Source organism: Haliaeetus leucocephalus, unplaced genomic scaffold, assembly GCF_000737465.1.
Source record: "Haliaeetus leucocephalus isolate CR32 unplaced genomic scaffold, Haliaeetus_leucocephalus-4.0 Scaffold92, whole genome shotgun sequence".
Classification (NCBI taxonomy): Eukaryota; Metazoa; Chordata; class Aves; order Accipitriformes; family Accipitridae; genus Haliaeetus; species Haliaeetus leucocephalus.
In genome coordinates this window covers 9,055,454-9,081,899 of record NW_010972528.1, presented here as the reverse complement: position 1 = coordinate 9,081,899, position 26,446 = coordinate 9,055,454, and the positions used below count along the sequence as shown (strand labels likewise).

General features: G+C 39.6%; 1 protein-coding gene across 3 annotated transcripts in view; it reads right to left on the bottom strand.

Moving 5' to 3' along the window:
- Positions 1-26,446, bottom strand: part of VPS35 (vacuolar protein sorting 35 homolog (S. cerevisiae)) — a 26,882-nt gene continuing 436 nt past the window's right edge. For 2 of the 3 annotated variants that reach the window (XM_010585065.1, XM_010585066.1), the window contains exons 2-17: positions 19,759-19,857; positions 18,151-18,247; positions 17,240-17,363; positions 15,530-15,712; positions 14,994-15,207; positions 14,136-14,219; positions 13,538-13,647; positions 9,835-9,931; positions 9,596-9,744; positions 8,865-9,072; positions 8,177-8,332; positions 5,670-5,792; positions 4,531-4,710; positions 3,078-3,317; positions 2,221-2,364; positions 1-905 (exon numbers count right to left, since the gene is read on the bottom strand). In XM_010585065.1, coding sequence (XP_010583367.1) covers positions 726-905; positions 2,221-2,364; positions 3,078-3,317; positions 4,531-4,710; positions 5,670-5,792; positions 8,177-8,332; positions 8,865-9,072; positions 9,596-9,744; positions 9,835-9,931; positions 13,538-13,647; positions 14,136-14,219; positions 14,994-15,207; positions 15,530-15,712; positions 17,240-17,363; positions 18,151-18,247; positions 19,759-19,857 — 2,388 coding nt within the window. In that variant the 3' untranslated portion in view covers positions 1-725. Of the gene's footprint in view, positions 906-2,220; positions 2,365-3,077; positions 3,318-4,317; positions 4,377-4,530; positions 4,711-5,669; positions 5,793-8,176; positions 8,333-8,864; positions 9,073-9,595; positions 9,745-9,834; positions 9,932-13,537; positions 13,648-14,135; positions 14,220-14,993; positions 15,208-15,529; positions 15,713-17,239; positions 17,364-18,150; positions 18,248-19,758; positions 19,858-26,446 lie in introns of all 3 variants that reach the window. The other variant, XR_775484.1, reaches the window with a different exon arrangement.

Below are 26,446 nucleotides of genomic sequence, written 5' to 3'. Positions count from 1 at the left end.
GGTGTTAATAGCAACTTTATTGTTTCACTGGTGCAAAAAATCATGATACTGAATAAACTTGTGTAATGCATTTTCCCCTAAATTTACAGTAATGAAGGTTATACATATCTATATAGATTGCAAATTCTCTATTTTTATACTATTTGGAACAAAATTATCTTGATAAATATGCCCTGTGCAGAGTACTGGCCCTCACTGAATGTCACAGAGCCTTAATATGCAAAATATAACTTCTGTTTTTGAACATGGTACTTTAAAACTCTCCAAACATGCATTAATATATTCTAGTTTTTAGGGAAAAATATTACACTTAGTCTTAACTTGCATTAAAAGAAAAGCACAAGCAGAATCTGACATACAATAATCCCAAAAATCTGATGCTCTGTAAGGATCAGACACAGTTTCAGATGACAGTCACTGCCAGTTTAGAACTCTAGTACTACAGAAGCAACAGTGAACAGACAGAAGAGAAATCAGAACCGAAGAGCCCTACCATGTCACATGGGTTTCAAAGAAAGTTTCAGCCATGCTAACTGATGAAACCTGTAGTTGCTAGTCCAACCTTTCAAATTTGTTAGAGTACTCAACACAAGTGTTTGAAGTGCCAGACTGAACACATGAATGTTAACTTAACTTGACATTTCTGAAAGGCACAACCTATGAATCTATCTTAAAAAACCCATATGGTATGTAAATGAAAAGAAATAAGTACAGTGTGTATCTTCCTAAATAACAAGACCTTCATAAATTGGCCCCTCAGATTCTGGTGATTCCCTCCTCAGACGCAAGTGCTCCAGTGTGTTGTGAAAGTGTTTGTTAATCTGTTCTGTTTCTTCAGTAGACTCAAGGTTTGGGAGATCTTCTCTTATCTTCTGTATAAGCTGATTCAAAACCTGAATTGTCACCTACAGGACAATATAAACAGAACAAAAGTCATCAGCAAGACCTGTGCATAAGTGCATAGACATTAGTTTTAACAGGCTCGTTTCTAAACTATTGGTATTTGGACAGTTCTTAAAAATATGGGTAAGACTGTACGCAGACAAACTGTTGGAGACTGCCTTCTCTTGCTCCTCATAGGACCATTCCGATTTCAGAGTTTTGTGGAAACTCCCCCCATCCCAGCAGATGGGAAGAACTTTTAAGTCATTAACCTGATAGCTTTCTAAGTTTTACCACAGCATTTCTCTCCAGTCTATTCAATACAAATTTTAAAAGCTTTAAACAAATAAAGCACGTAATCAGATTGTCTATGCACTCTAACATAATCTATTTCTTGTAGAAGTCAGTCAGGATGGCAATATCAGATTTAAAGTTATTCTTGGTGACCAAGTCACTACCTAGGAAAGTATGGCTGCCCATGGTGTTAAGTCAGCACTACACAGACCACCACAGCACAAAATGCACCGCAGGCCACCACTATATCCAGAGACTATTTTTACATCTGCCAAGTGCTTTGAAATTCAAAGTTTTATTTTCATCTCCATCAGATACAGCATCTCCTACACTAGAGCACTACTATAGCGGGAAGCCAGTTCAGTTGTTGGAAAGTCAGCAAATCCCTAAAATCTCTTTAGACATTCTCTCAGAACTACAGGGTATAAATTAACATCTTCTGTTGATCAAATGATGACATCAGATGGGATGTTGATCTCTACTTGACCAAGCAGCTTTTTCAAACTGGGTAAGTTTACTAGTTATCTGCTACCAGAAAACGTATGAGGTAACAATCTCAGATTTCAGATACAGAATTTAAGCTGGTACATGAAATGTAAACTTTAATTTCAAGAAATAGATAGGACACCAACCATTTTGTGGTGTGCTCGGCAGTGACCTTGAACAGCTGTAACAATATGTACGTAAGGGAAAGAAAATTAAGTTAGGTACCTCTAAAGTTAGAATCTTACTACTTTCTCATATAAGTCCCAGTAAGTTTTGATTTAATAAATATTTCAGGTATCCAAGTCTCACAATATTTAAGTTCATAACTAAACTGCAAATGTTTGGTGTTTTCCCCCATGTACAAGAATGAACTTTTATCGACAATTTTACTAGTATATCAAGAATTGACTACTCTGTTGTTATTACCAGAACTTGTGCATCTCATGAGAGACTACAGAGCAAGTTGAAGAGACATGATTTGGGGCAGAAGGGTGAATGAAAAGCTTAAAGAAATGCTCTTTAAAACAGGTGCTATGGAAAGAATGCATTTTCACTCACCGCCTCATTTTCCTTTTCATAAAAATAGATATATCTATTCAGAATTTCTATGAAAAGTTGGACTTGCAGAGAAGGATCCATGCACTGATTTGCTATCTTCAGAGCCTTCTTTAGGCATTCCATCACTCTTTTTCCTCCATGAAGCTAGAAGGAAAAACCCAAAAGTTACAAGAAATAGAAGAACCTTAGGAAGCTCCAGTATCTCTTCCCTTCACACATATATGGCATTTCCTGGTGGTCCACCACAGAAACACAGACACACACAAACTGTGGAGAACAACCTGCCACTGAAAGCTTACCTTGCCTGAGTGCCACCAATTTTAAGTTTTGCCAAATCAGGCAATAACATGAACAGTTGTTGAAAGCCTTCAATTATGACATCAATGAACTGAATTTTGTAGTAAGTACACTAATGCATACTTCAAGAAACAGATTTCAAACACTGCTCTTCACAACTGCTTATGTGACAAGCCTTGAACACACAATTTGGGTTTTTTTCTACATTTAACTTCAACAACTTGTATCGTTAATTTGGAAGTTTAGTAGTTCACATGCAAACACAGCTATTATAATAAACACATGCAAAATGCAGACTGTACTTTGACAGCCAGTCTTAAACTAGTTTACACTCCAAAGCTTGCACGGTACTTCAACCCTTAAATTTGGGGTTTCTCCATTTTTGTATTTATGCAGCTTACACTGCAGTGATATTTAGAAGCTTCATGTATTAGGACACATTCCAACCAAATCTACATCAGTAAGTGATATATCTACTTTAGAAGTAAGTGCCTTCAGAAGAAAGGCAGAACTATGTTACTGAGGTAGGATGTGTTACACTGCTGTCAATTTGTTCTTACCTCCTCTCCATTCTTGTCAGTATTTCGGCCAGACCAAAACAGATGGGCACAAGTGCTCACAGCCCGGCATTGGTCTGGCTTCTTAAGGAGCTTAGAGGCTGCCAGCGCACACTGAGTCCTCAAAGGCTCATGGTTCTCCTCACTGAAGCACTTCATCCTCTCAAATGTCCCAATTATCAAGGTGATTGCAGCCAGCTGTGCTTTTGAATCACTGATTTCATCTTCATATAGAGAGAAGGCCTAGTCAAGGGAGAAGAAAGACTCTTAATTGCTGCTTTAGAACACATCAGAAAAAAAAAACCAAAAAAACCCAACCAAAACCAACAAATCACACCTGCTAGTGACATGGCAGGAAAGTGTCCAGTTTTACATTTGCTAAAAGCTTCAGGCAGCAAAAAAGATCTTTCACTGAGAGTGTCAAAATCAAGTTAAATCCACAGACTGGAAATAAGTCTCACAAGAAATACTTCTTACTTAAGTGGTCACAGTAAACAAATGTGATGCTACATATAATCTGAAGATTGAGTTTTTCCTCATTTCAAGCATCTGTTCAAATATGGAACTCCAGTAGCAGAAATAGTCCCTGAAAAGGATTTGGTTCTTTGAAACACACAAAACAGTAGAGCAGAAGTTGAGTGGTAGGTCAGTGACCACACACTAGGTAAGAAAAGTGTTTGCACTGCTGCTACGTGGCTGAAGAGCCTTGAGAGAACACACAAGACTAAAAATCTTGAATCATATCTCTAAGAGAAGGTAAATAATTGTCACGCTGCTCTTGTCTTCAGAATTGTGCTACAATAGCAACTGATACAAGACAGTGAGGAAAAGCTGAGGTTATCAGCAACTCAGTCTAAGAATGTGCATTAGTAGCAGTATTAGAGGAAAGATTTAGGACAAAGCTTGCAATATGGATAACATTAAATAATTTGGTTCTCTAGCTGATGGGAAGGTTTTTGGAACAAGTAAGGCTTAAGACCAAGTAACAGGTTTAAATGCATTCTCAGAGTAGTTTATAATAGATTTCAATACAAGGATTTTAATTAGCAAAGCCCAGCATGGCAGTTGTGAACACTGCAAATTTTAGAGAACTTCCAAAGAGTGCTTGTGGTCAGGGCAATACCAGCTAGGTAACAGGAGCTGGGAGACAGTCTTAGAAGCAGTGAAGGAGTATTTTATGTTGAGAAAGCGACACTCCTCCAGTGAACCAACTATGCAAGTAGGAGGCAGCATTGCAACATACCACGTGTTGTCAGACTGAGTATTCAAATCAGTAGTAATGGAGCTTAATTGCACAGCAGCCTGGGAAGCAAGAATGAAGATAAGGAGTTTCTACCTAGTAGCATTAGCTGTCAATTGTTTCAGATGTTTTAATCACACCGGATGGCTCAGCATTCAGGAAATCTACCCAAGCCAAATTTAAGGTAGCACAGGACAGTAATAGTTGGACGCTCACCTGGGACATGAATTCATAGGCCACAGTTTCATGATTTTCAAAGCCAATCTCTCCTGCAGCCAGTGCTCCTTGTAGGAAGAGACGAAGAGGCAGCTCTGCCAGTTCTGCTTTGATCAGAGCACTGATGGTCTGATGAGCAAACGAGAAGATCTTCTGGCACTTCTTTTCCCATTTGTCATCCTAGAGAAGTGAAACAAGTCAAAGCTTGAACAAGACTATTGCTATAAGGAAAAGAGAATTTAAACTGTAATAAGATCTGTCAAGTACTCCCGTCTGTTGTCTTCTGCATGCCACTGATTTACTGAAGTAGTAGTGAGTGCCCTAGCAGTATTGTGTTGACCTCAGTGGGTCTTCAAAGTATTTCTTCCATTTACAAAAAGTTCACACCCATTTTTCCTACCAGCTCATAGAAACCTTCCTCAGAAGTCTACACTGAATTGCAGTTACTACAGCTATGCTTAGAACATAACTGAGCAAAAGCCTAATTAGCTAAGTGGAGAAAAATTCTGTTCAGTCTAGAGCATCAATCAGAAGTGAAAGAGAATTTTAAAACATTCATTTTGAGGACTGTTTTAACAAACAGCATTTTAACTTATTTCCCCACAATAAGGGAAAATACATATTTAAGCTATCTCAATCAGAAAGCATTAAAGGGCCAAAATGGATAAGTGATTTTTTTTTTAGCGTGCACTTTTGCAACTACCGTGTAAGTTAACCTACAAAGAAGCACTTGCTTTTAGAAACATTAAAATAGTATAGCTACAGACTTAGAAGTTGATGAATTTCAATATCCAGATTTAAGTCAGTTTCATGCCATCACTTGCAGTATCATAGTTCTCTGGTCTCCATGTAAAACCACATATCAGTCACCCTCATGAATATACACAACTAGCCAATTTCTGCTTCATCATTCCTCAAGTGCTGAGGTAATTTAATATGAATTGATAAAAATCCTCCCTAAATTAGAAAGCATTCACACCTCAAGTAAAAAAAAAAAAACAAACCTGCCTCGAGCAAAAGAAACCCTAGCATTCTGTATCAAGTCTTAGCATACAGACAAAGTCTTAGCCAGACAAAATGCATTTTTAAGAAAGCCAAAAAGAAGCAAGTATACAAGAGTTACCTATAGGTCAGCTTACCACTTTGGAGTTCTCTTTGTAGCGAAAAGCAAGCTGGTACGCAGCAAAAACCAGTGGTGGCAGTGTAAAACGAATACGTTGGTTCCCACCTGCACCAAAGTGTTTCCGGGCAGTATTTAGGATCTGAAACAGAAGCACTGTAAGCTTAGAGAACTCTTGAAAGAGGTGTCTTATTTGCCTCTGGAACTTAATGTGCACTCTATGGAACAAGAGCATCAGAAAGACATGGTGTTAGCATCAGATAAATTACAGTATTTTGGGGGAAGTACATGCAAGTTGCTTTACTTGAATTAAATCTGTGCAGTCTCTGTAGCTTTTTATGTGGTATTTGCCCAAAGTTTTCCTACAGCTGCTTAGTAAGTGTTAGGCAACGCTTGTTGTACTGTATTAACCGCAGATACATTTTGGATTGTTCAGTGAGATGGAAGTTGCCTGAGCTTGCATTTAATAATGACATCGGATACATTCTGTCCTCAACTCAATAGAAGCTACAAAAAGGACTATTCTTTCTTAAGCCTGTAAGAAAGTAAAAGAAAGAAACCAAGTTTCATGAAATGAAACGCGTATAGCTTCTCATACTCTGAGAGAAAGACTATAGTGCCACATTCTGGTGGCCACACCTGCAACTTTTGCCATTTTACCCTAGTTTTAGTTTTTCATTATGCTTATTAATGACAGCTTCTTTTATTGCCTTTCTCAGTTTTGAGCACAAGTTGCACACACAACATGAATGTGATACTTTTCTGCCTATCACCCTTGTTCTAAACCTGTGGAGAAAGACTACGGAGCTCTACTTGTTTGTACTGTTAGCTTCTACTTTTGCCCTTATTTTGGGATTATTTCTACCTATTGATAGAGTTAGTCATGTATTCTCATAGCTAGAATTCTCTGCATCATTTAAAGTGAGATACTGTGAAAGAGCTGTTAAAATCCTATAGCCTCGGATTTTCTCCTACTGTTTCTGCAATGTAGGAAAATTTGATACAAGCATTTGTGATACTCATCAAGAAGCTATTAAGCATTTTTACTAAAAGGTGTTAAGTAGCTTACAGAATTCTATCCAAAAGATAATTTGACAACTCCTATGATGGCATTTAAAGGTGGTCAATCCAATTAAAGCTAAGTATTGCTAGATGAGAAAGACAACAGCCTGATATGCAGAAGCTTTGCAAAAACAGCTTCAACACCTCTAGCTATGCAAAGTCTTTTGGACTAAAAATACATCACTCCCTTAGTGCCAGCATCCCTTTGAGGAAAGTTTTGTTCTCTATTAGCAAAAAAACCCCACATGGTTATCTTGGCTTTTCCTGTATGAATACGGTATTTGCTAGCTGCAATCAACCCATATAGTTCTTGAAATGAATGAGAACCTGGTTGAGCTTCCTGCCTTACTCCAGCAATATTCAGAAATAACACAGTCAATGAAGAGCAGGTCGTGAAACACAACTGCCTCCAATCCTTGTACAGGCCTTAAAGCTATGCTTCTCCCCATTACAGAAGTTGCAGCAAAGCTCTACATTTCAAGCAAGAAATTTTTATACAATACTTAAACCCAAGCTAATTGAATACCAGTGATTTTATGTGTAGCTTCTCCTGGATTACATTGGTCTATTCTCACTGTTTATACAGTATGATATTGCTGCAACTTTAAAACTAAGTCAGCCGATTGTATTTCAGGCATGCTAACTGTAACTTCACAGTAGTCCCTACTCAGGCCTGAGCTCTGACTAGAACGAAATCTAGCTGCTGCAATCTGTAACAGCATCCAACTTCAATACATCTTCTGCCAGCTTCTCCAATAGATTTTGCAAAGACAGAATATCCCTCAGCACTGAGGGATATTGAGACAGCACTGAGTTGCCCCCAACACACTTCTCAATATAGGGAGATCATTTAAACTTGAAATAAACTAAAGCCAGAAATAGCAGATTAACTTCAGAGAGCTACATAAAGCTTTGATGGATCAACTCAAACTGTTACAAGTAACAAAGCGTGAGTTTCAAGGCAGTATCAAATCTGCTATTAAGGATGGACCAAGCAGAGAGGAAAAACATTTGTAACCACATGCTGTAAGAAGACCATATACCTTCACTAATTAAAATCCCTGAGGCCAAACATATTGGCTGTATTTTCTGAGCTTTTTCGTGTATTTTGATACCAAGAGAATGCAAATGGCACAGTGCTCCAAATTTCACTTGCTGCTTTTTAGCTAGACGGTTAAATAAAGTTGTCAGAATGTTAATTAAGAGTTACCACAAACTAATATATTTGCATCCAAACTGCCACCTCATGGGACTAGAAGTTTAAGTCCACAAATGCTTTTAAGTCCTTGCCTGCTCTTCCAAATAAACATTTCATACTACCATTAAAGGTGTCATACATAATGTTTTCTGTGTTTGCAGTGCCAGAGCAGTGATGTCCCAGCTACACTAAATTCTTGTATAGTAAATAATGCACTAACTGACAGTTCAGAGAGCACAAGCATTCAGAAGCACTGATCAACATACCAGATACTGTTGGTCAGGGTCATCTGAACGCAAAAGATGAATAAATCTTCCCACAAGACTCTGCTCATCAGCAAAATCCTCAGGGTCAGGATCTTCAGCAGGCTGATCTGGTTGATCCTGGATCAGTGTGGATACCAAATTCATGATAGCATCAACCTGTTAAAGGCAATATAAACTCTGTTTAAACCAGAGTAGTCTATAAGCATAAGTTGACAGCAGCTGGGAACATCTTTACAGCCATTCATAGCGCTGACAAAGCACTAGGAAAGTCTATTAGATGGTGATACTTTAGGACATATTTGCCTTACTCCCTGAAGAAGGGTCCCTCTTAGCACAAGTGGGACAGCACAGCAGTACAGAGGAAATTCAGATTCCAGAAATACCATCCAGCCTTCTTTAGGTAATAGGCCTAGTCTTAAGGGTATTCAGGGTCTTTGTTCAAACCTAACAGAAGTAGTCCCTAGGACGACATTAGGTAAGATGGGCAAAGACAAGATATCTAAGAACACGGGTGGGAGAATTATCAAGTGGGATAAAGCCTCTACTACCAAGATGGGGAGGCGCGGGCATGCAGGGGCATGAAGGCTAGGAAACAAAGCACACCCTGCATGAAGTCACTTAGTATGTGTTTTCAAGTCTTCAAACAGTAGTTTAAATACCTACAATTTCAAGTTAACTTATGTCATACCTGTTCTTGAGACACAATTTCTGTGTTATAATCCAATACATTGCTAAGCACGTAACAACTCATGCTCTTCCTGGACTCGTAATCAAAGTATTCAAAGAGTGGGTGAAAATGTTTTAGTTTCAGAACTGTCAGGATATTGTTGTAAGTATCAATAGGGATTTTCAAAAGTCTAGTCAGCTCCTTTGAAACAGCACTGCTTGTTGCAATACTAAAAGAAAATACATGCAAAAACCACAATTAATCAATAGTTCACATATGTAGACTGATTTAAAGTCTGCCTCAATACCAATTCTGATATATACCACAATATCTAAGCAACTTGCTGCTAGGGAGAAAGGAAATAAAGCATCAAAACAAGTCCTATCTTGCTCTTTAGGATGTACAGTGGAAACTGCACGTTTTCAGTTGCTGATACCAGAAGCAGAGGCTGTGGCTGCAAATTCAGCAAGAGAAGAACTCTAGAGTGCTGTAAGGGATGAATAGATAATGACTACACACAGCTTGGCATACACATTGTGTAGCTGTACAGTTGTGCAGTAGGATTTATGCACAGGTAAGCAAGTCCTGGTTAGTCAGTAGTTTATCATGATCCTCTATAGCTTGGCCCAAAAGCAGTAACCTTACACATCCAAAGCACACGTCTCTGCTATCTTGCCAAACACGGTGAAATGTAGAAGTCTAGATTTTAGAGTATTAATTGCCACTCTAGAGAGAATGCAAGAGACACTTACTGTTCCAGATTAAGTTTATTGAATATTTCCACGGTTGTCTCCAACACCTTATCAACATAGTCAACACGGTCTGGATAGCATTTCATAGCCAAGTTAATGAGAGAAACTTGCAAAGATACAACATCCTCTGAGGGCATGTCCTGGCGAGACTGTAATTTGAGACAGCACTGAGTTGATAAAAAAAGCACGTAACTTTGCAAAAAAAACCCCAAAACTGCATTCAAGAATACCCAGCATACCTGTATTACAGTAGCAACCTGCTGTGAAAAGATGTCAAACAGTTTGATATCTGCTGGGATTCCAGGTCCATCTTCACGATGTGCAAATAAAGCTAACCTGGTAACAGATAAAGGAAAGAAGCTTGGTCAGCATAGTTTTTCCACTCCTCAGATACAGGCCAGAAAGAGATACTGGCAGAAAAAGCAAGTCCTTCAGGTATATTTGCAAGCTCTATTGCAAGCAAAAAGGAAATTAATGGAAGTCAGAAGCCTTAAGAGCAACTGAGCCTGGTAAATATCAGCCCTGGAAAAGAATGCTGACAGAGATGGCAAGATGAAGAAGAGCAACAAGGACATTTCTCATAATCCATGTTCTTCAGCTAGCAGCAAGTGTTCTGTTCTTTCCAGCAGAAAGAGGTATAGAGCAGGCTATGGAAGAGCAAATATCCTGCATCCATTCAGTGATATTACTGAATTTAGACATCCAGTAGCATTCCCTGCAAAACAGTCTCCAGAGAAAAAACAGAAATCTGCTGACTTAACTATGCTTTGTCTCCAAAGACAGACCAACATGTTTGCGACTTCCACTGTTTGCAAAGAGCAAAATACAAAGTAAGTTTGAAGTGGAGAAGGGTACTTTTTTTGGAAAAAAAACAAAGCAAGAGATTGCTATCTAGCAAGCATTCGAAAGTTGTTGTAGAGCTATCTCTTTCTATAACAGGAGAAAGTCATGCCAACCACAGTTTCTGCAGAAATCAGATACAAGATAAGAAGAATTACTATAGGAAGGCTAGCACCTTACCAAAGCTGCAGCTTAAAAAACTCAGCATTGTTACCTTTACTTTCTAATTGTTAAGAGACTATTCTGTTCTGAATTAGAGGAAGACCTAAAAACATATTTAGGAGAAGGGACACAATTAAAATTAAAGTTATTTCTTACAGGGTTTCTAAACTTTGATTCTGAATGAACTTTGGGTTTGAAACAAAAAGGCAGGTAAGAAGAGGTTGAGATGCCAAAACACTTCACTAACAGGAAAAAAAGATGTTGAACTACTCTTAACATTTCATTAGGGTGGTAACAAGCAGACCTTCTAAAGCCTGGAACAATCACTGCCTTTTCTGAAAGGGACAAGGCAGCTTTTTTTGGCAACAGCTCAGAGGGTAAGGCCAGCACACTACAAAATATGATCAAGTTGCAGGCAGATGGCAGCATAATTAACAGCTACAAATGGTTTAGTAAGGCAAGAAAGATCCCAAAGCAGCAAGACTATTTGCAGAAAAATTCCTTTAACAGGAAAGCACCACAGGAATAGGCACTGAAGCTTCACAAGCTTCCTCAGCAGTCACTGATGTTCAGTTTCAATTATGCCATGCCAGCTGAAATAAAGATGAGAAACCCCAACAGGCACTTATCTGTATGGGGCAGATTCACATCTTAAGTACACAATACCAAAACACAAAACAATTGCTCATAACAACTCCAATCCAAACAGAAGAGCAACATCTTCCCTACATGCATGGATTCTGTCGCGGTTTAACCCCAGCCAGCAACCGAGCACTATGCAGCTGCTCACTCACTCCCCCCGCCCCCAGTGGGATGGGGGAGAAAAATCGGAGAAAAAAAAAAAAAGAAAAACTCATGGGTTGAGATAAGAACGGTTTAATAGAATATAAAAAGAAGCAGCTAATAATGATAACACTAATTAAGTGACAGCAGTAATGATAAAAGGGTTGGAATATACAAATGATGCACAGTGCAATTGCTCACCCCCTGCCGATCGACACCCAGTTAGTCCCCAAGCAGCAATTCCCCCACCCCCACTCGCCCCAGTTCATATACTAGATGTGACGTCCCATGGTATGGAATACCCTGTTGGCCAGTTTGGGTCAGCTGCCCTGGCTGTGGCCTATGCCAACTTCCTGTGCCCCTCCAGCTTTCTCGCTGGCTTGGCATGAGAAGCTGAAAAATCCTTGACTTGACTAAACATTACTGAGCAACAACTGAAAACATCAGTGTTATCAACATTCTTCTCATACTGAACTCAAAACACAGCACTGCACCAGCTACTAGGAAGACAATTAACTCCATCCCAGCTGAAACCAGGACAGATTCCAAGAACAGATCCACTCATATCCTCCAACACTTGCAGTAACATTACAGTCAAAAGCACAAGCTGCCATACTAGAAAGAAGATAATCATCACACTGCCACCTTTCTACCCTTGTCCTGTAGCTAAATGAGAAGGCTCTGGAAGACACTATTAGTGGCCCAACAAAACATAGTAGCATTAAGTCTAGGAGGACAGCAGGTTCACTGCTAGTCAGTTGCTTACTGTTGTTCGTAACAGTAAGAATAGAAAACTTACTGTGGAAGTAATACCAAAGCTGTTGAAGTCCTCTAAGTGGACATGACAGCAAAAGCTACATGAGGAAAACCTTCTTGCAAAAATTATAGCTACACACTAATGTAAGAACCTAGCAAAAGATGACCTCTGTTGAAAGTAGTCTCAAGATATTAGATTGTTTCAGGCAATGCTTCTTGGGATTTGAGGTTTTGTGGGTTTTACAGGTTTTTTGTTTTGTGGTTTGTTTTTTTTTTTTAAAGCTAACAAAATTATGAAAAATCTCAGCCACAGCAGCAAAGTGTAGAAAACCAATGAATTCCTGCAAACATCTCTAGGTGAAGGCAGAGATGCTTCTCTGCCAAATGCACAAATACTGAAAGATAGTCCACTAAGACTGAAGTCCTGAACAAATAGATCTGATGTAACCTGGAGAAAACAAACTACAGATTTGTTAAGTAAAAAATTCAAGATCCTAAGTTATACCAGTTATACATAACATACCTGCTCCATCTCCAGGCATTAGAGAAGATAAAGAAACAAAGACACAACCACCCTACTCATTGCTGAATGCCAGTGGGACTCAAGACCTCTACGGTAACTGAAGTCCATACAGTGGTACATGGACCAGATACACAAAGGTACATATATCTGTGTGCAAACGCGTGGACAAGGCTTTTTTGAGGCTTCAAAAAATCCACTTTAAGTAAGTGCACTTCCTTTCTGCAGTACTCACTGAAAATCTGTGTTCTTTTGTTTCAGGATACAAATCAAAACTTCAGTTCTGATTTCTCCCTCACATCTGAATTCAGTGAAAGCAGTTTTAAGCAGCACCTCCTTTAAGCAGCTAGTAAAAACATACTTTTGGGAGAACAGGCAGGAAGCTAGTGGTAAACTAAGAATAAGAAAGTAGTTCCATTTCATACTAGCTCTATTCTGAAGAGGCATACGTTATGTTCTCTGATCAAAATTGCAAGGCAAAGTATCTTTTATATGTGATTTAGCCATTAGGATCTTCAAGTTTTCAAGAGATAGCTATGACCGATATGGCTGTCAAAGCAGAACACTGCTGCCACTTTAGTTCAGAAACATGAAAATGGTCAATACTAAATGAGTTGTTTCCTGGCTTAATCTGTTTACAGGTTTCAATCAGTCCTTAAAGCAAGGTTTCATCAGAAGCTGTAAAAGCAGAGTCCAGACAGCAGAAGCTATAGAAATAATACTCTTCACAGCCTTAATTACAGCTGATAGAAAGACATAGAAACAGTGAAGTTAAGTGATATTAAAAATTGAAAACTTCCACGTGCTAAAAGAATTATCATCTGCTTGTGCACAACACAAACTTAATTTTCAGCCAATTTCCACCCCCTTTGGTCACTCACCTGTCAATTAAAGCAATAATTATATTTTTCACATTCACATTTTGGTGCAGCTCAGCACAGGCTCTGAGAAATGGGTTCAAGGTTTGGAGGTGAAATTCATCTGGGAAAACCTGAAGTTTTAGATCAATAGTCATCAAGTTATAAACTGAATTTGCCCATTGTTACACAGCAGTAAAATGCAACAGTAATTCTAAAGCAGACAGCCACATAATAAATACAGTCTGGCCTATGAATGCTTTAGGGTTCCCCAAGCTGACCATGACTGGGTAAATGCATGAAGCAAGAGATGCAAGACAAATGGATAACTTCAGGGCGCAGCTACCTATTACAATTCATACTGCAGGCACTGCTGCTCAGATGTTTACAAGCTTCTGCAACAGAAGGAGCACAAAATAGATTCATCTCCACTCTGCCCACCTGGTATATGGGCAGAGAAATATGGGACAAGCCACTATGTAAGAGTCCTAGTGACAAAGTTTTCCAGTTCATGAGGAAGAGGTGAAAGTAGCCTGAATCTGACTAAAAGTATAGGAGTAAGTGTCCCCATGTCCCATCACTTGATTGAGTGAATTCAGGCAATTGAATTTAAGCAACTCACCTGTATGATGCACTCCATGAGGTACTCCTGAGCTAAAGCATCTCTACAGTTTACAACTTGCTCCAATATTCCGGGCAGAACAATCTGGAATAGGAAAAGTAGTCTTGCAGTGATTTTACAATTACTTTCTAAGTTTATATGCAGACATACATATGTGTTTAATCCAAGCAGAACAGTATTTCTAAAATTTCTCAGCTTAACCTTTACATAAAGGCTTTCTCATAAAAAGTCCCATTTTTCAGCAGTTCCATCCTTCAGAGGAAAAAAATCTACTGGTCTCAGACACCTGTCCTTTTTGTACATTATACAACCTGCGAACTTTCATTTAGTAAGTCAGTGCTACTAGTTTTGCTGGCACATACCACTACTCAGGGTCTCAGCAGTACTGACCAAAATAATTTTCAGCAGCGATATGGTAAAACTTACAAGGGACAGACTTCTAAATTATATATTTGCTTGACTATCATTTCATGCAATAACAGTTCTCTTGAATGCTTTGGGAAACAGCTTCATTTAACTTGTAAAGTCTATCATAGAACACTGTATGCGTACACATCCCTTAAAGCAACTCATTATTCTATAAGTAAAATGGGAATCAGGAACAAAAGTTTTAAAATCTCTTGTTAATGTTACAGAGAAGCTTATAGGAAAAATGTATGAGCCATGTCCTTAGCCTCACAACTCATTATACAGCTTCATTAGCATTCAGAACTTTTCCTCAGGTGAAGAGTTCGAGAAGCACCAAGATTACTGGACTTTTAGCATAGCTGTAACACTTCAAGCCGCTGATCTGAAAGTCCAAACTGGTTTCATTTGGAAAAAATTAACAGAAGTCATAAGGATGGACAGACATCCTACCTGTTTATATCGCTCCACATTAACACCTTCCAACTGACTGAGGCGAACCAGGTTTGTTCCTACTAGGATTCTCAGTTCCTGCCTTTCTCGCTCCCTTTTCTCTCTGTCCCGACTATGGCCCTGGTGTTGCATTCGCACCCAAAGTTTATTCATCTCAGCAAAGTTCAGCAGCACAAAATCCATCGAATCACTGATGTCTCCAGTGGTTTCTTCACTGCAATTGAGAACAGGTTAGGAACAGGAAAAGCTTGTCAGAGGTATTCATCCTTCCATCCACTGGTGAACATCCAATTCTTAAGAAGGTAAGAGGGTGGGGAAGTGTGTGGTTCAATATCTGGGTTCATAAGAAAGGTTCATATCCTCATGTGTGAGAAACCTTAGTTCTGGAAGGGAATTCTTAATGGACCAAACACCTGTCAAAACCGTAGAGTTCTAACATATCTACTTCTCTCAAATCTGAAGAAAGTGATACAGAAAATTTAAATATGTTCTGTTAAAAACAGTAATTTTTAAAAGTTATAGCCTATCTTTCTTACTCTGCTTGCTCGCCTTCATCTGGTAAGATATTCCTGGTACACTGCAGTAGATAATTTCTAAGAAAGAGGCCTCTAAGAGGATGCTGTACTCCACGGCACATCTCCACAAGGTCTTTCAAAATATCTTTCCTGGACTGTGGAAATGACTTGACATAGACAACTCCTACTGTTATCAGGAGATACCTGCAAAAGGCACAGAATCAAACAATAAATTGTAAAGTAACAATATCACACTCAAAGGCAACAGTTCCCTTCTTTCACCCTGCCAGAATTACCAAAGCACAGAAAGCAATAAAATATCAGCTAGATCCCATAATTTTGGATATTTAATCAGCTTTCAACTCCTATTCTCCTCTGCTACAGAGCACAGGAAGTCTGAACAGCCACTTGACCACATTACAATGCTTTTATGCATTGCATGTGTAAATGCTTAGCATGCATGAAGTTCTGAATGCTCTCAGACTAGCTTGTTTATACCTCCAGCACCCCACTAAGCTGGAAAACAGCTCTGGCACATATAGATAAGTAACCTGCTATGGTGAAGCAGTTAAGCCTCTTTCACACTGTAGTCTAGCAGGACAGGTGTTATGCTCTTCGGAAATCCTCAAGCCTGTACTCATTCCTTCAGCATCTCTATATTAGGCAACAGGTAGAAGGAACATGCAAGATGCAAAGGACTAGTACTCCAGTATACTTGGACTCCCCTTCAGCGTAAGAGAAAAAACATATAATGCTCAGAACCTTCACATATTCAGTTTAGAGGCCTCAACCCTCTCTGTATGTTTCTCTGCCTCGTGCATGGATGTGCACAGAACCTCCATGAAAGCACTAGAAGTGTTCATCAGGGAGAACCAGAGTCTACATCAAGCAGGTAGGAATACAACTCAAATGATTATGCAGAGGGGTAAAGACATTGTGGTAGTCATTAGCCAAACTCCAGAAACTGCATGAGGGTGCAGCCTGGCGTCTCCAAAGCCTCTTCCTGGCATGAACATAAGGTCAGGAATTAAAAACTGCAGTACCAAGCAAAATCTGAGTCCTAAGTCTGAATATCTAGAAGATCTCCTCCAGCCCAATGGTCACATATTTAAAGATAAACCTTCCAGTACCATCTCTAGCATGCTAACACATAGCCAAAAAAACACATACAGAAACACAAAGCTTTTAAGAATTAAGTTACAGAAATTTTCAGTTTCCTTCTCACACTTCTTACTTTCCAAAGAGACAGATGGTTACAAAGCATCTACTATGTGTGAGGATCTAAGACCTAGATTCTCAGGTACAAGTTCATTAACAGATAACAGAAAAAGTTAATAAATGTGTAGTCAATCTCACTGATCAGAATGTGGTACTTGGTTGATCTTCCACTGACCAGCTCTTTACCCAAAAGCCAACTTTATTCCAAGATCAAAGTGCTTCCATCTTGGTCATGTGCAAAACCAACACATTCGCAGGAGGAACTGACCTTCTACAGCTGCGCTCTTGGCCTAGATCTCCAAAGTCTCATAGCAATCCACTCTTAAGATAAGCAGAAATACTATTCACCATTGCAAACTGAATTCTTGCTGTCAAGCAAGAATGCAGAGTCAGTCATTATCTGAACCCAGAGTCTGACCACTATTCACCAGTTTTAAAAAAACCAAACACACACTAACATATACACACTTGCAGTCTCGGAATAATATTTCCAGCATATGTATACACACTTACAGTCTTGGAATAATATTTCCAGCGTACTGTACTAGCTCATAAAGGTCTGCCACTTTCCTTCCTTTGGCAAATTCATCTGTCAGGTAGACTTCCAAGTAGTGTAGCTCATCAGAAATTGCCATGTCTCTCATAGTTAAGGATTTTAAGTTAGAATGTCTACAACAGATTTACATAGTAATTTGCTCATTCACACCAAGGAGGAAAGATACTGTACTAAACACAATCATGCCCAGGTAGGTAGTACTTCTGAAACAATAATCACTATTGGGATAAGCGTGCAAAATTAACCCCAAGCCTTCAGTTGTCATTTTTAGCATATCAGAAAAGGGGAAAAAAAACCCCAAACCCTAAATCAAACCAGCAAGCAAACAGATGTGATTGAACAGAGTATCTAAAATAAAGGCATACTAGGTGTCACAGAAGAATATCATCCACACACGGAGAAAGTAGTATTTGAATATATTCACATTCTATTCCCACGTCTCATGAAAAGGTTCCCCTTCTTCAGATACCACAGTATGCACATGTAAATACACCGAGGCACTGATTTATGGTTAGAAGCTAAGATAATAATGAAGGGCAAAAAGTAAGCTGGTTTTACAGATTTTGGGGTAGCATAGTGCAAGCAGAGTTGTTTTACAGAGCTGGTATTTTTACAGAACTAGACTTCTGGAACCTACCAAAGGAAGATATGAAAGACATTAAAGACCTGTTTTATACCAAAGGGAAAAGATGAACTTACACAGTGAGCAAATAAGTGCGTGTTCTCCTACAATATATCCAGATAACTAAATATTGAGGAGAAAAGTGCTAGTAAATATCGAGACTGACGAGACACCAGTGTACCAAAAAGAGCAGATGAACATTCCAAATTCAGCATTTCAACTATTCATTCCCTCTTCAAAGGATACAGAGCTCATAATAGCTCTTTGGAGATAACATAGAAGTCCGCAGCTCACCAAGCATGTTGGAAGCATGTTTCAAAGCATCCATGAGCTTGTTTTTGTCCTTTAGAGGAAGAAAGAAAGAGAGAACAGTCTGTAAGAAATAACACTGGGCAACTGCAGTATTTTAGAAAGCTACACTTATAGCTTTTTAAAAAAGCATGCAAAGATTAAGTAAACACCAGGAAATTCCCATTAAATCAAGTGAGTTAGTATCTAGCTTGTACCATGTCGCCCATCCTAATTAAGCAGAACATTATACCTGAAGGTGGCAAGAAGACATATCTGAAGACAGAGCTACAGTAATAATTTGTGAATACTAATGGTACAAAAAACTTAAAAGAAAATTTTGCTTATGCAGAAATCTCCACTCACCACTCAGATCCTATCCAGCAAGCAAAATAGAACAGATTCTCCCCCGCTCCCCCTCCCCACCCCCAGTCTGGTCTGTTGTTTTGCTCAGGTCATGAAGAAACTTCTAGGAGACAGAGGATATGCACTGCCAGCAGACCACTGTTAGAATTAGATTCCTCTTCCCCTACTTCTCATCCAAGAACAACACCTTACTGAACACCTTACAGTTTATTAGGCTGCATATAACTTACACTTATGATGCATATAATCACCTTGCATCACAGGATACAAGACAAACTTCTAATATACCACCTATGCATGCTTGTTCAACCCATCACAAGCACCTGCATTTTGTTGTGAGGGAGAACGCAAGGAATTGCTAGTGTGATCCACTTAGTATATTGTCACTCAGTCACAGATAGCAGTGAAAAGCTCAGCTGCAGGTACTTCAAAGACTTCAAAAGCATTCCACAGAGTATAAAACTGGAATGGGTGTTACTTTTCTTGCTACTGTCATTTGGCTGCAAACAAAGTTAGCTTGGCTAACCACATGAAAATCTACAGGAATATATAAGTTTTCATTGCAACTTCAAGCAGTTTCTCCAAATAAAAATAGGCTTCTCAAACCCAAGAAAGCTACACATGATGACATCATCTGTCTGCACTGGCTACAATTTGAAGATAAAGATCTCAGCACAACCCTAGCCAATGGTGTTTTCCAGTCACAGAAGAATTCATGCATCAGTCTACAATTAATCACTACAAAATTTATCCTATGCAGCAGGTAATTCATTATTAGCCTCACAGCCTGTGGTTCATGCCAAGAAAAGACTACATGGAAAAAACAACACTATTCTTGTTTACGTTGAACATACTTTCTCATCATATAGTTCCATATAAAATGAATTTGAGCAATAGCCTTCTGATGTCAAATGGCAGGCTTATTCTCAGTTTAGGTTTACTGAAATGCGAGCACATAAATTATAAAGGCACATCTTTATAATTTATCTTGTCAAATACTGGAGCAAAATCAGGAAGACACATTCAAAGAATACTCAAGGCTAACTCTCATTGAGCAGCTGCCTCATTTATTTGCAAAGCCTCTACCAGAAAGATGCACAAAGGGTTAATTTCCCTCACAGCACTAGAGATTAGAATTGATTTACTGTTTAACATCTAGCAGACAAGAAGCTTCATTGCATTTTAAAGTCACATTCTTACCAAGCATCTCTTCATCTGGAAAGACTGCACCTTCACAGCCTGAATGGCTTCATCCAGGAGTTTTTCCTGTTCATCCTGAGGAGATTGCTGTGTTGTTGGCTGGAAGAAAAAACAAAGAACTCAATTATTTGTATGAAGCTGTTCATGACTTGATTCAAACTGGGTTCCTGTAGTTTAGAACATAGTGCAAGTGACACTGCAGTGTGACCACTCCAGAGTTGTCAGAAATAGCTGTGGGATATGTAAGGGAGAAAGTTCCCAGTACTCTGCAAAAACCTGAGGGCAGGGAGAGATAGGTTATGGGTAACCTGCGAGCAGCACCGCTTCTTGGAGTGCAAAACTATGGGGACAGAACAGGGTCAACTTTTCCCTTCCAATGTTCAGAGGTCAAGAATCCAGTGCAAGTATCTGGCAAGAAAAAGCTTCAAGAGAATGCAAAGACATCACTATGCTGAGAGGAAGCATTACTTCTTTCCACAGAGCTTCAAAGCAATGCCCGGACTGCACACACTGCAACTGTACACATGCTCTCCTGTACTCACAAGTTCTCAATTAACTGCCATCTGAGCCACACAACTCTATTAAGGACAAGTCTCAGATAAGCAAAGCTTAAAGTACAGTTACTGCTTTCTGGAAGGTAGAAGCAACTTGCAGAAGGCGAAGGCAATAGAAAACAGAAGAGAAGCAACAACTCTTCATGTCCCCTACTTGTTCCAGTGACCCTCTTCCTCTTACCTCTCCTCAAAGAGGCACATTCTGGGTCTTCAACTTAACCTTTCAACATCTCTTGCCTTTCCAAGGATCATACTGCATTTTCTTATAACATTAATTAAATCCACTGCTTACAGCCTTAAGTTTCCCCCACGACCCAACTACAATAGGCCTTCTCCTACTGCAACTGCTCCCTGCCCTCTACCAGACTGGAGATCAGTTCCTATAGGCATCTTTAAGTTATCCTCTAAGATGCCCAAATTTACTTAGATCAGAACGCCTAATGCTCTCCCCACCTACAACCAGCCTTCCTCCTAACACCTTACAAGGAAACACCACCATCCACCTATTGTTTAGGCCCAGTTTTCAATATCTCATTAGAGCCTTCCAGCTTCTCCCAATCTTGCAGTTTGTTTTCAGGTGGCCTCTCTGAAATGCTGACAGAGATAAAAGCACAGATGTTGTGTCCCAATTACATCTTCTCTACTCTTGACAAATACCACGTACACAGTGATTTGTACAGCAGGTTCTCCGAGCCTGCAGCTTCACTACATTCTCAACTATTTACATTTTTTCCCCTCATCCACTGTGTTCAGAAGGTTCCTGGTCTCCTCCTTTTACTAAATCTCAGTGACAAGCTAGCAGGCCATGAATTACATCATCCTGATGTTCTTAAAAACAGTATCTTGAGTACCAACTCCTCCCACACACCCCATGCTTGGAGTCCCCATAAGTATCTTTTGAAGACTGGGATTAAAATTGAGTTCTTCATTAAAATACAGAGGTGTTAGTTCAACAGCAACTTAATGGTTACAGAGCACTGTGGCATTGGCACACCCCTGTTTTCTCCTGTATTTAACTGGGTTCTTACTCTGCAATTGGAATCTCCCTAATAAGAGTCACAGACGGTATCTCCCCTTTGTTCTCCCCACTACCCTTTTCCACATACAGAAAACAGACAGTGCCATGCAATACTGTTCTTGCCTGGATCGTGCCCAAACAGGTGGTAAAACTCTGCCCTTGAAGGTTTTCAATCACCCAGCTAGACAAAATCAAGGCTGATCTGATCTAACGTTGGTGATAACCCTGCTTCAAGCAGGAGGTTATATGAGATAAAGGGTCCTTCCAACCAACACTTCTATGACTCAATGTGCCTCAGTAATATTCAAACCCTGCACAATAACTAATCAACAAGTCTGTTTAGTCAACAGAAAAAACCCCTCTGCTAATTAGAATGACCACCCCTCTTACAAAGCTCTCTCTAATTAATCACATAAAGTGCAGATCTTCCAAAAACAATTTAAGTATAAGGCAAAAGTAGTATCCATGGCTAGATGACCCTCTTTCCCAGGCAATTCAATAGCTACAAACTCTCAGAAAACTTCCAACTGTGAAGCAAGTACATTCTACTGGCAGAACTCTGCTGTAATTGCTAAGCTTTATTTATTCCATGACAGACTGGACTTTCAAGGAACAGAAAATGACAGTGCTGGGACTAGTGTGCAACAATCAATATCAAAACATCATGTAACAGACTTGCTGAATTATGTCTATGCCAGAATGTTTGTCACAATCTACAGTCCCCTGAACCCATACTAGTGCTTTAGAGAAGATACATCGCTACTCAGCTGAATGCCATATGCTCTAACCACATCAGCTCTCTCCATCTTAAAACACAGCTAAAACCAGTGCAGTAACGTTAACACTAACCACAACTTCCTAAGCCCCCTTGTCCTAATGGGCATTAAGCTTATACAGCTACCAGTCCTGCTCTGCCATCCTCAAGGCCATGTAGTGCTGGGAGAGCTGTTTAGGCTGTAAAACATCAAATAAACTAGAAGACTAGCCCAGCTGATTAATAGTTTACCATTCACCTAGCTCACCCTACAACCACATAAAACACTGCAAGTAGGGCTGTGAAAAGGCCTTTTGACAGCAACATCAAGTTAAAGCATTTATTGAAACACATAATATTTGTTACAACCTCAAGAAGTGGTTGGCAGAGTGCACGTGCATCAGTTTCCTTTCTTTTGGTGTGAAAACCACTGGTTAAAGCATAATAGCTATGACAAGTTTGAGACTATGCTTTATATGACACCAATAATGACCTCATCAGAAATATCTAATTGAAGGTATACACTTTAACTTTAACCACTGTCTTTTAGCAACAGTTGGGGAAATAATGGAGTTTCAGAGCCTTGCTCTGTCTAACCTAGCTTTCCCATTTATAATGAACCAGAGTCAGCTTTACATCACATTCTGTCTGCATCAACAGAAGACATTGACAGCATTTCCATTTCTGCTCTAAATTTGAGCAGCAAGGTCCCACACTGTATTCAACACCAGGACCATACTAAGTACATAACTGAATTCATCAACAGAAGCATCTCCATGTTACCACAGAGATTAACTTTTTTCTTCTGTATCTCTTCAAGATTAAAAGTAAAATTACATTTCATACCTGTTCTGATTTGAAGACTGAGAAGGTGATTGGTCTAAACAAAGATGTCTTTACTACAAAGGTACTGCACTTCATGTCTAAAGAAAAGACAATCTCAGCATTTTACAGTTGCACAAGTAGTGAGATAACCTACCACTGACTGTCACAAGCAAACAATGGAAGCAGCCTGAGGTGTTGTTTGTAGCAACTTTACTTCTATATGAAGAGAAAACATCTTAACAGCAGCACCAACTCTTTCTTACTTTTCAAAGTCTGAATATTTATCAGCTTACCCTTTTCTTTGCACTTTAGAAAGCAAACTACTTTCAGCTTCAGAACTATAGAGTTTTCCACACATAACCTGGTTATTATCAAGTGATACACAAAATCACATCAAGATACACATATCCTGACACATACACCTGAAGTTTGAGGAAGCTGTAGCAAAAAGCAACTGAAGTAAAGAGAACGTAGAGCAAAAGCATACCAATGACAGCAGGGCACACACCAAACTAGAAACCAGTTCTTCTGTCAGATACAATGTTGAATAAAGCTGTTTATGCTCTGTAGCTTCCACTTCAAATGAGGAACCTAGTAACACAAGATAGTATTTTCAAGTGTTATTTTATCAAAAAATGCAACTGCACTGTGGAGTCCTATGCCAATCTACAAACAAGAGTCTTGAACATAAGATTTTGAAGTGGGAGATACTTTGACACTAGAGAAAAGCAGCACTACTCCGTAATCAAGGCACAGAATGTCCTGCCTTGTCAACAACACATACTATAAGGTATAAACTCCTGCATGAACACAAGATAAGCAATTTATAGCAATTATGCAGCCATTTAGACTTTAGAAATGCCTGAGCCATACCCCCATTAGATATACTGCAAATGTTGAAGAAAAAAGGAGAGTTGATGTGAACAGTTTTCTGCTTTACTTGTTACCTAACCTTTTTTCCTCTGAAGCCACAAGGAAGCAAGTGAGCAGTGGAGAAGGGACAGAGAACGGCCTCTTTCAGCTGCACTATCAGTTTCTGTACAAAAGACCATAGTTGTCTTCTAGCTTGGAAGAAAGGACTATCATAAGTTACCACATGCAAGTTACGGAAGTCATAACACACAGCAGCTGAATTTGGCAGGGGGGTGAGGAGAGCTGGCTTTTGGTGTGCATTTTTTCGGGGTGTGGTTTTTTGTTTGTTTCAGGTTTTGTTTTCTGAGTTTTTTTTTTTAAATAAAGACTAGTGAACTCTAAGTTGGTGGAAAACAAGAATTTTTTTAAACCCCAAACTAGCTTGGAAGAAGTCTACTGTCTGGCTGATCAGAATGGGTAATACGAGTTATCCTGCAGATAACAACTAGAAAAGTGTATTATCGCAGCAGCAAACATTGTTCTGGACTATGCCTATCCTCATAATGGCAACTATTCTTGAACATACAAAGCAAACATTACAACTATTGTGTATGATTTACTTATTTTCTAACACTCAGCTCCATGGGAAGACTTCCTAAGATTCATAATTGACACTTAACTGCACTCTGGAGAGGGTTATTATTTTGGGTCAATGTGTTGACTAGTTAAGATGCTCATTCTACTTAATCTGGTTAACTTGCAGTACTCAAGAGAAAGGATTACATAGTATTGAAATACAGCAGAATCAAGGCAAGCTTGTGGAGCCTACCGAACAGCTTGTATTCTGATGATATAGGTATCTTAAGCTAGATGCAGAGTATAAATAATACGAAGTGGAATGTTTTGCTTCTGTTCCATTCTAGAGTGCATTTTCACCTAATCTCTAAACAATTAAGTACTTTTCTTTAGATAACTGATGTGCTTACAGCCTATTCCACGCATGACTTTTCCTTCTGTTTGCTCACATGCTTGTGTTTAGTACCACAATGAACGAGATTTACCCAAAGAAGTTTTTCTGCCTCCTCCTAGTTGGATTTTATTAGGACTACCTACCAACCAGCCACCACTGAGACATTTAAAATGAACACTACCCAAGACAGAAGATGGGTTAGCTACAGAAGTTGATCAGGACAACTGCCAACCTACAGATGAAGCCTGGGTGCACACAATGCATTGCTGTAAAAGTCACTGAGCTCCCTGGAATTAACAAAACATGCATAAGCATTTTATGCCATATAGAAAGCATTACTCTGCAACACTGAAGGCAACTCCAGAACTTCTATTGTATCTCACAGCATAGGAGCTCAAAGACGAACCAGAGAGAAGAAAACATTTTTCACATGTTTAAACTGGTACTTACTGCCACAGGAAGCCACGAGACATTAACAAGAATCAAGGGGCTGGACTTTTTATTCAGGGGATGATCAAGAACAGCCAGAGCCCTCTTAAAATCAGTCTTGTTAAAGGTACTTAAACATTCAGCTTCAAGGTTTAAACCAAGCTCGACCATAGGAAATGGCAGCAGGGCCTAATTTGGTAGAGGGGATTATCCCATGTTTAACACCTAAGAGTTTATTTTTTCTGAATCACCCGATACCAGCTATTCTTAGAAAGAGGACACGAGACCAGAGAAGTCTCAGGCCAGTTCCCATGGAAGTGACAGGCAGAGGAAAGTTGTATCATTCATGAGTTAATGACTACCACAAAGCATTTATGTGGGGGACAGAGACTACTATCTATGTAGATTTAGCATTTCTCATCACCCAATTAAGTATTTTCCATTAATCTTTCAAGTAACATTACAGGTTTTGCCCCCCCACCCCACCCCGAGGATACAGTATTAAACTGATAGCAACATACACATAACTTTAAAAAGAAAGCCTGTGCCAAAAGCCTATGAACAGTGCAATCCCTGCTTTATAAAGCAGTAAGGTTTTGCCTCACTGTCTAGATACTGTTGGTACTGTTTATACTCCACACTTCAGCTAATTAACGTGCCATGATAGTTATAGCACTTGCTGCTTACAATGTTATTGAAAATTAAAGAGGTAGACTTTTCAGTTTTACTAGGAAACTTGATTGTCCCCTTATTTTTATTGAAAAATGAAAAGCATTTCTCAATAAGAGCTATTTCCATGCTGAAATTTCAGGCTTGTCTCTCAAATAAACCCCAGCATTTGCTCTAAAACGACTCTATGGAGCTGGGCCCACCAATGCAAAACCACCTTTTCTGCAGGCAAAGAAAGGACGTTCACTAGGAAAGTCGGAAACAGCAGTCCTGGAGGGTCAGGAATAACTGAACAGCAGACTGCCCCGTGGACAACAAGAGCCCATATGCACAGCACTCGAAATGACATAACCTCGGGTTTATGACAGGAGCGGCACGCTAAAATACACTTAAACTCTGACCACAAGTACAGCGGCGGTTCCCCAATAAAAACACCTACTTCCCCCGCGCCCCTACACGCAAACTCGGTTGAACCCTGTAAAGCAGTGACTCGCACTGACCCGCCGCAGCGGCGGACCGCGGGCAGCCTTCACCGCAGGGCGAACCGTTACCGCGGACACAACGGGCCCAGCCCTCACCTCAGCCCCGCCCGAGCCGAGCGGCGGCCTCCGAGCCCG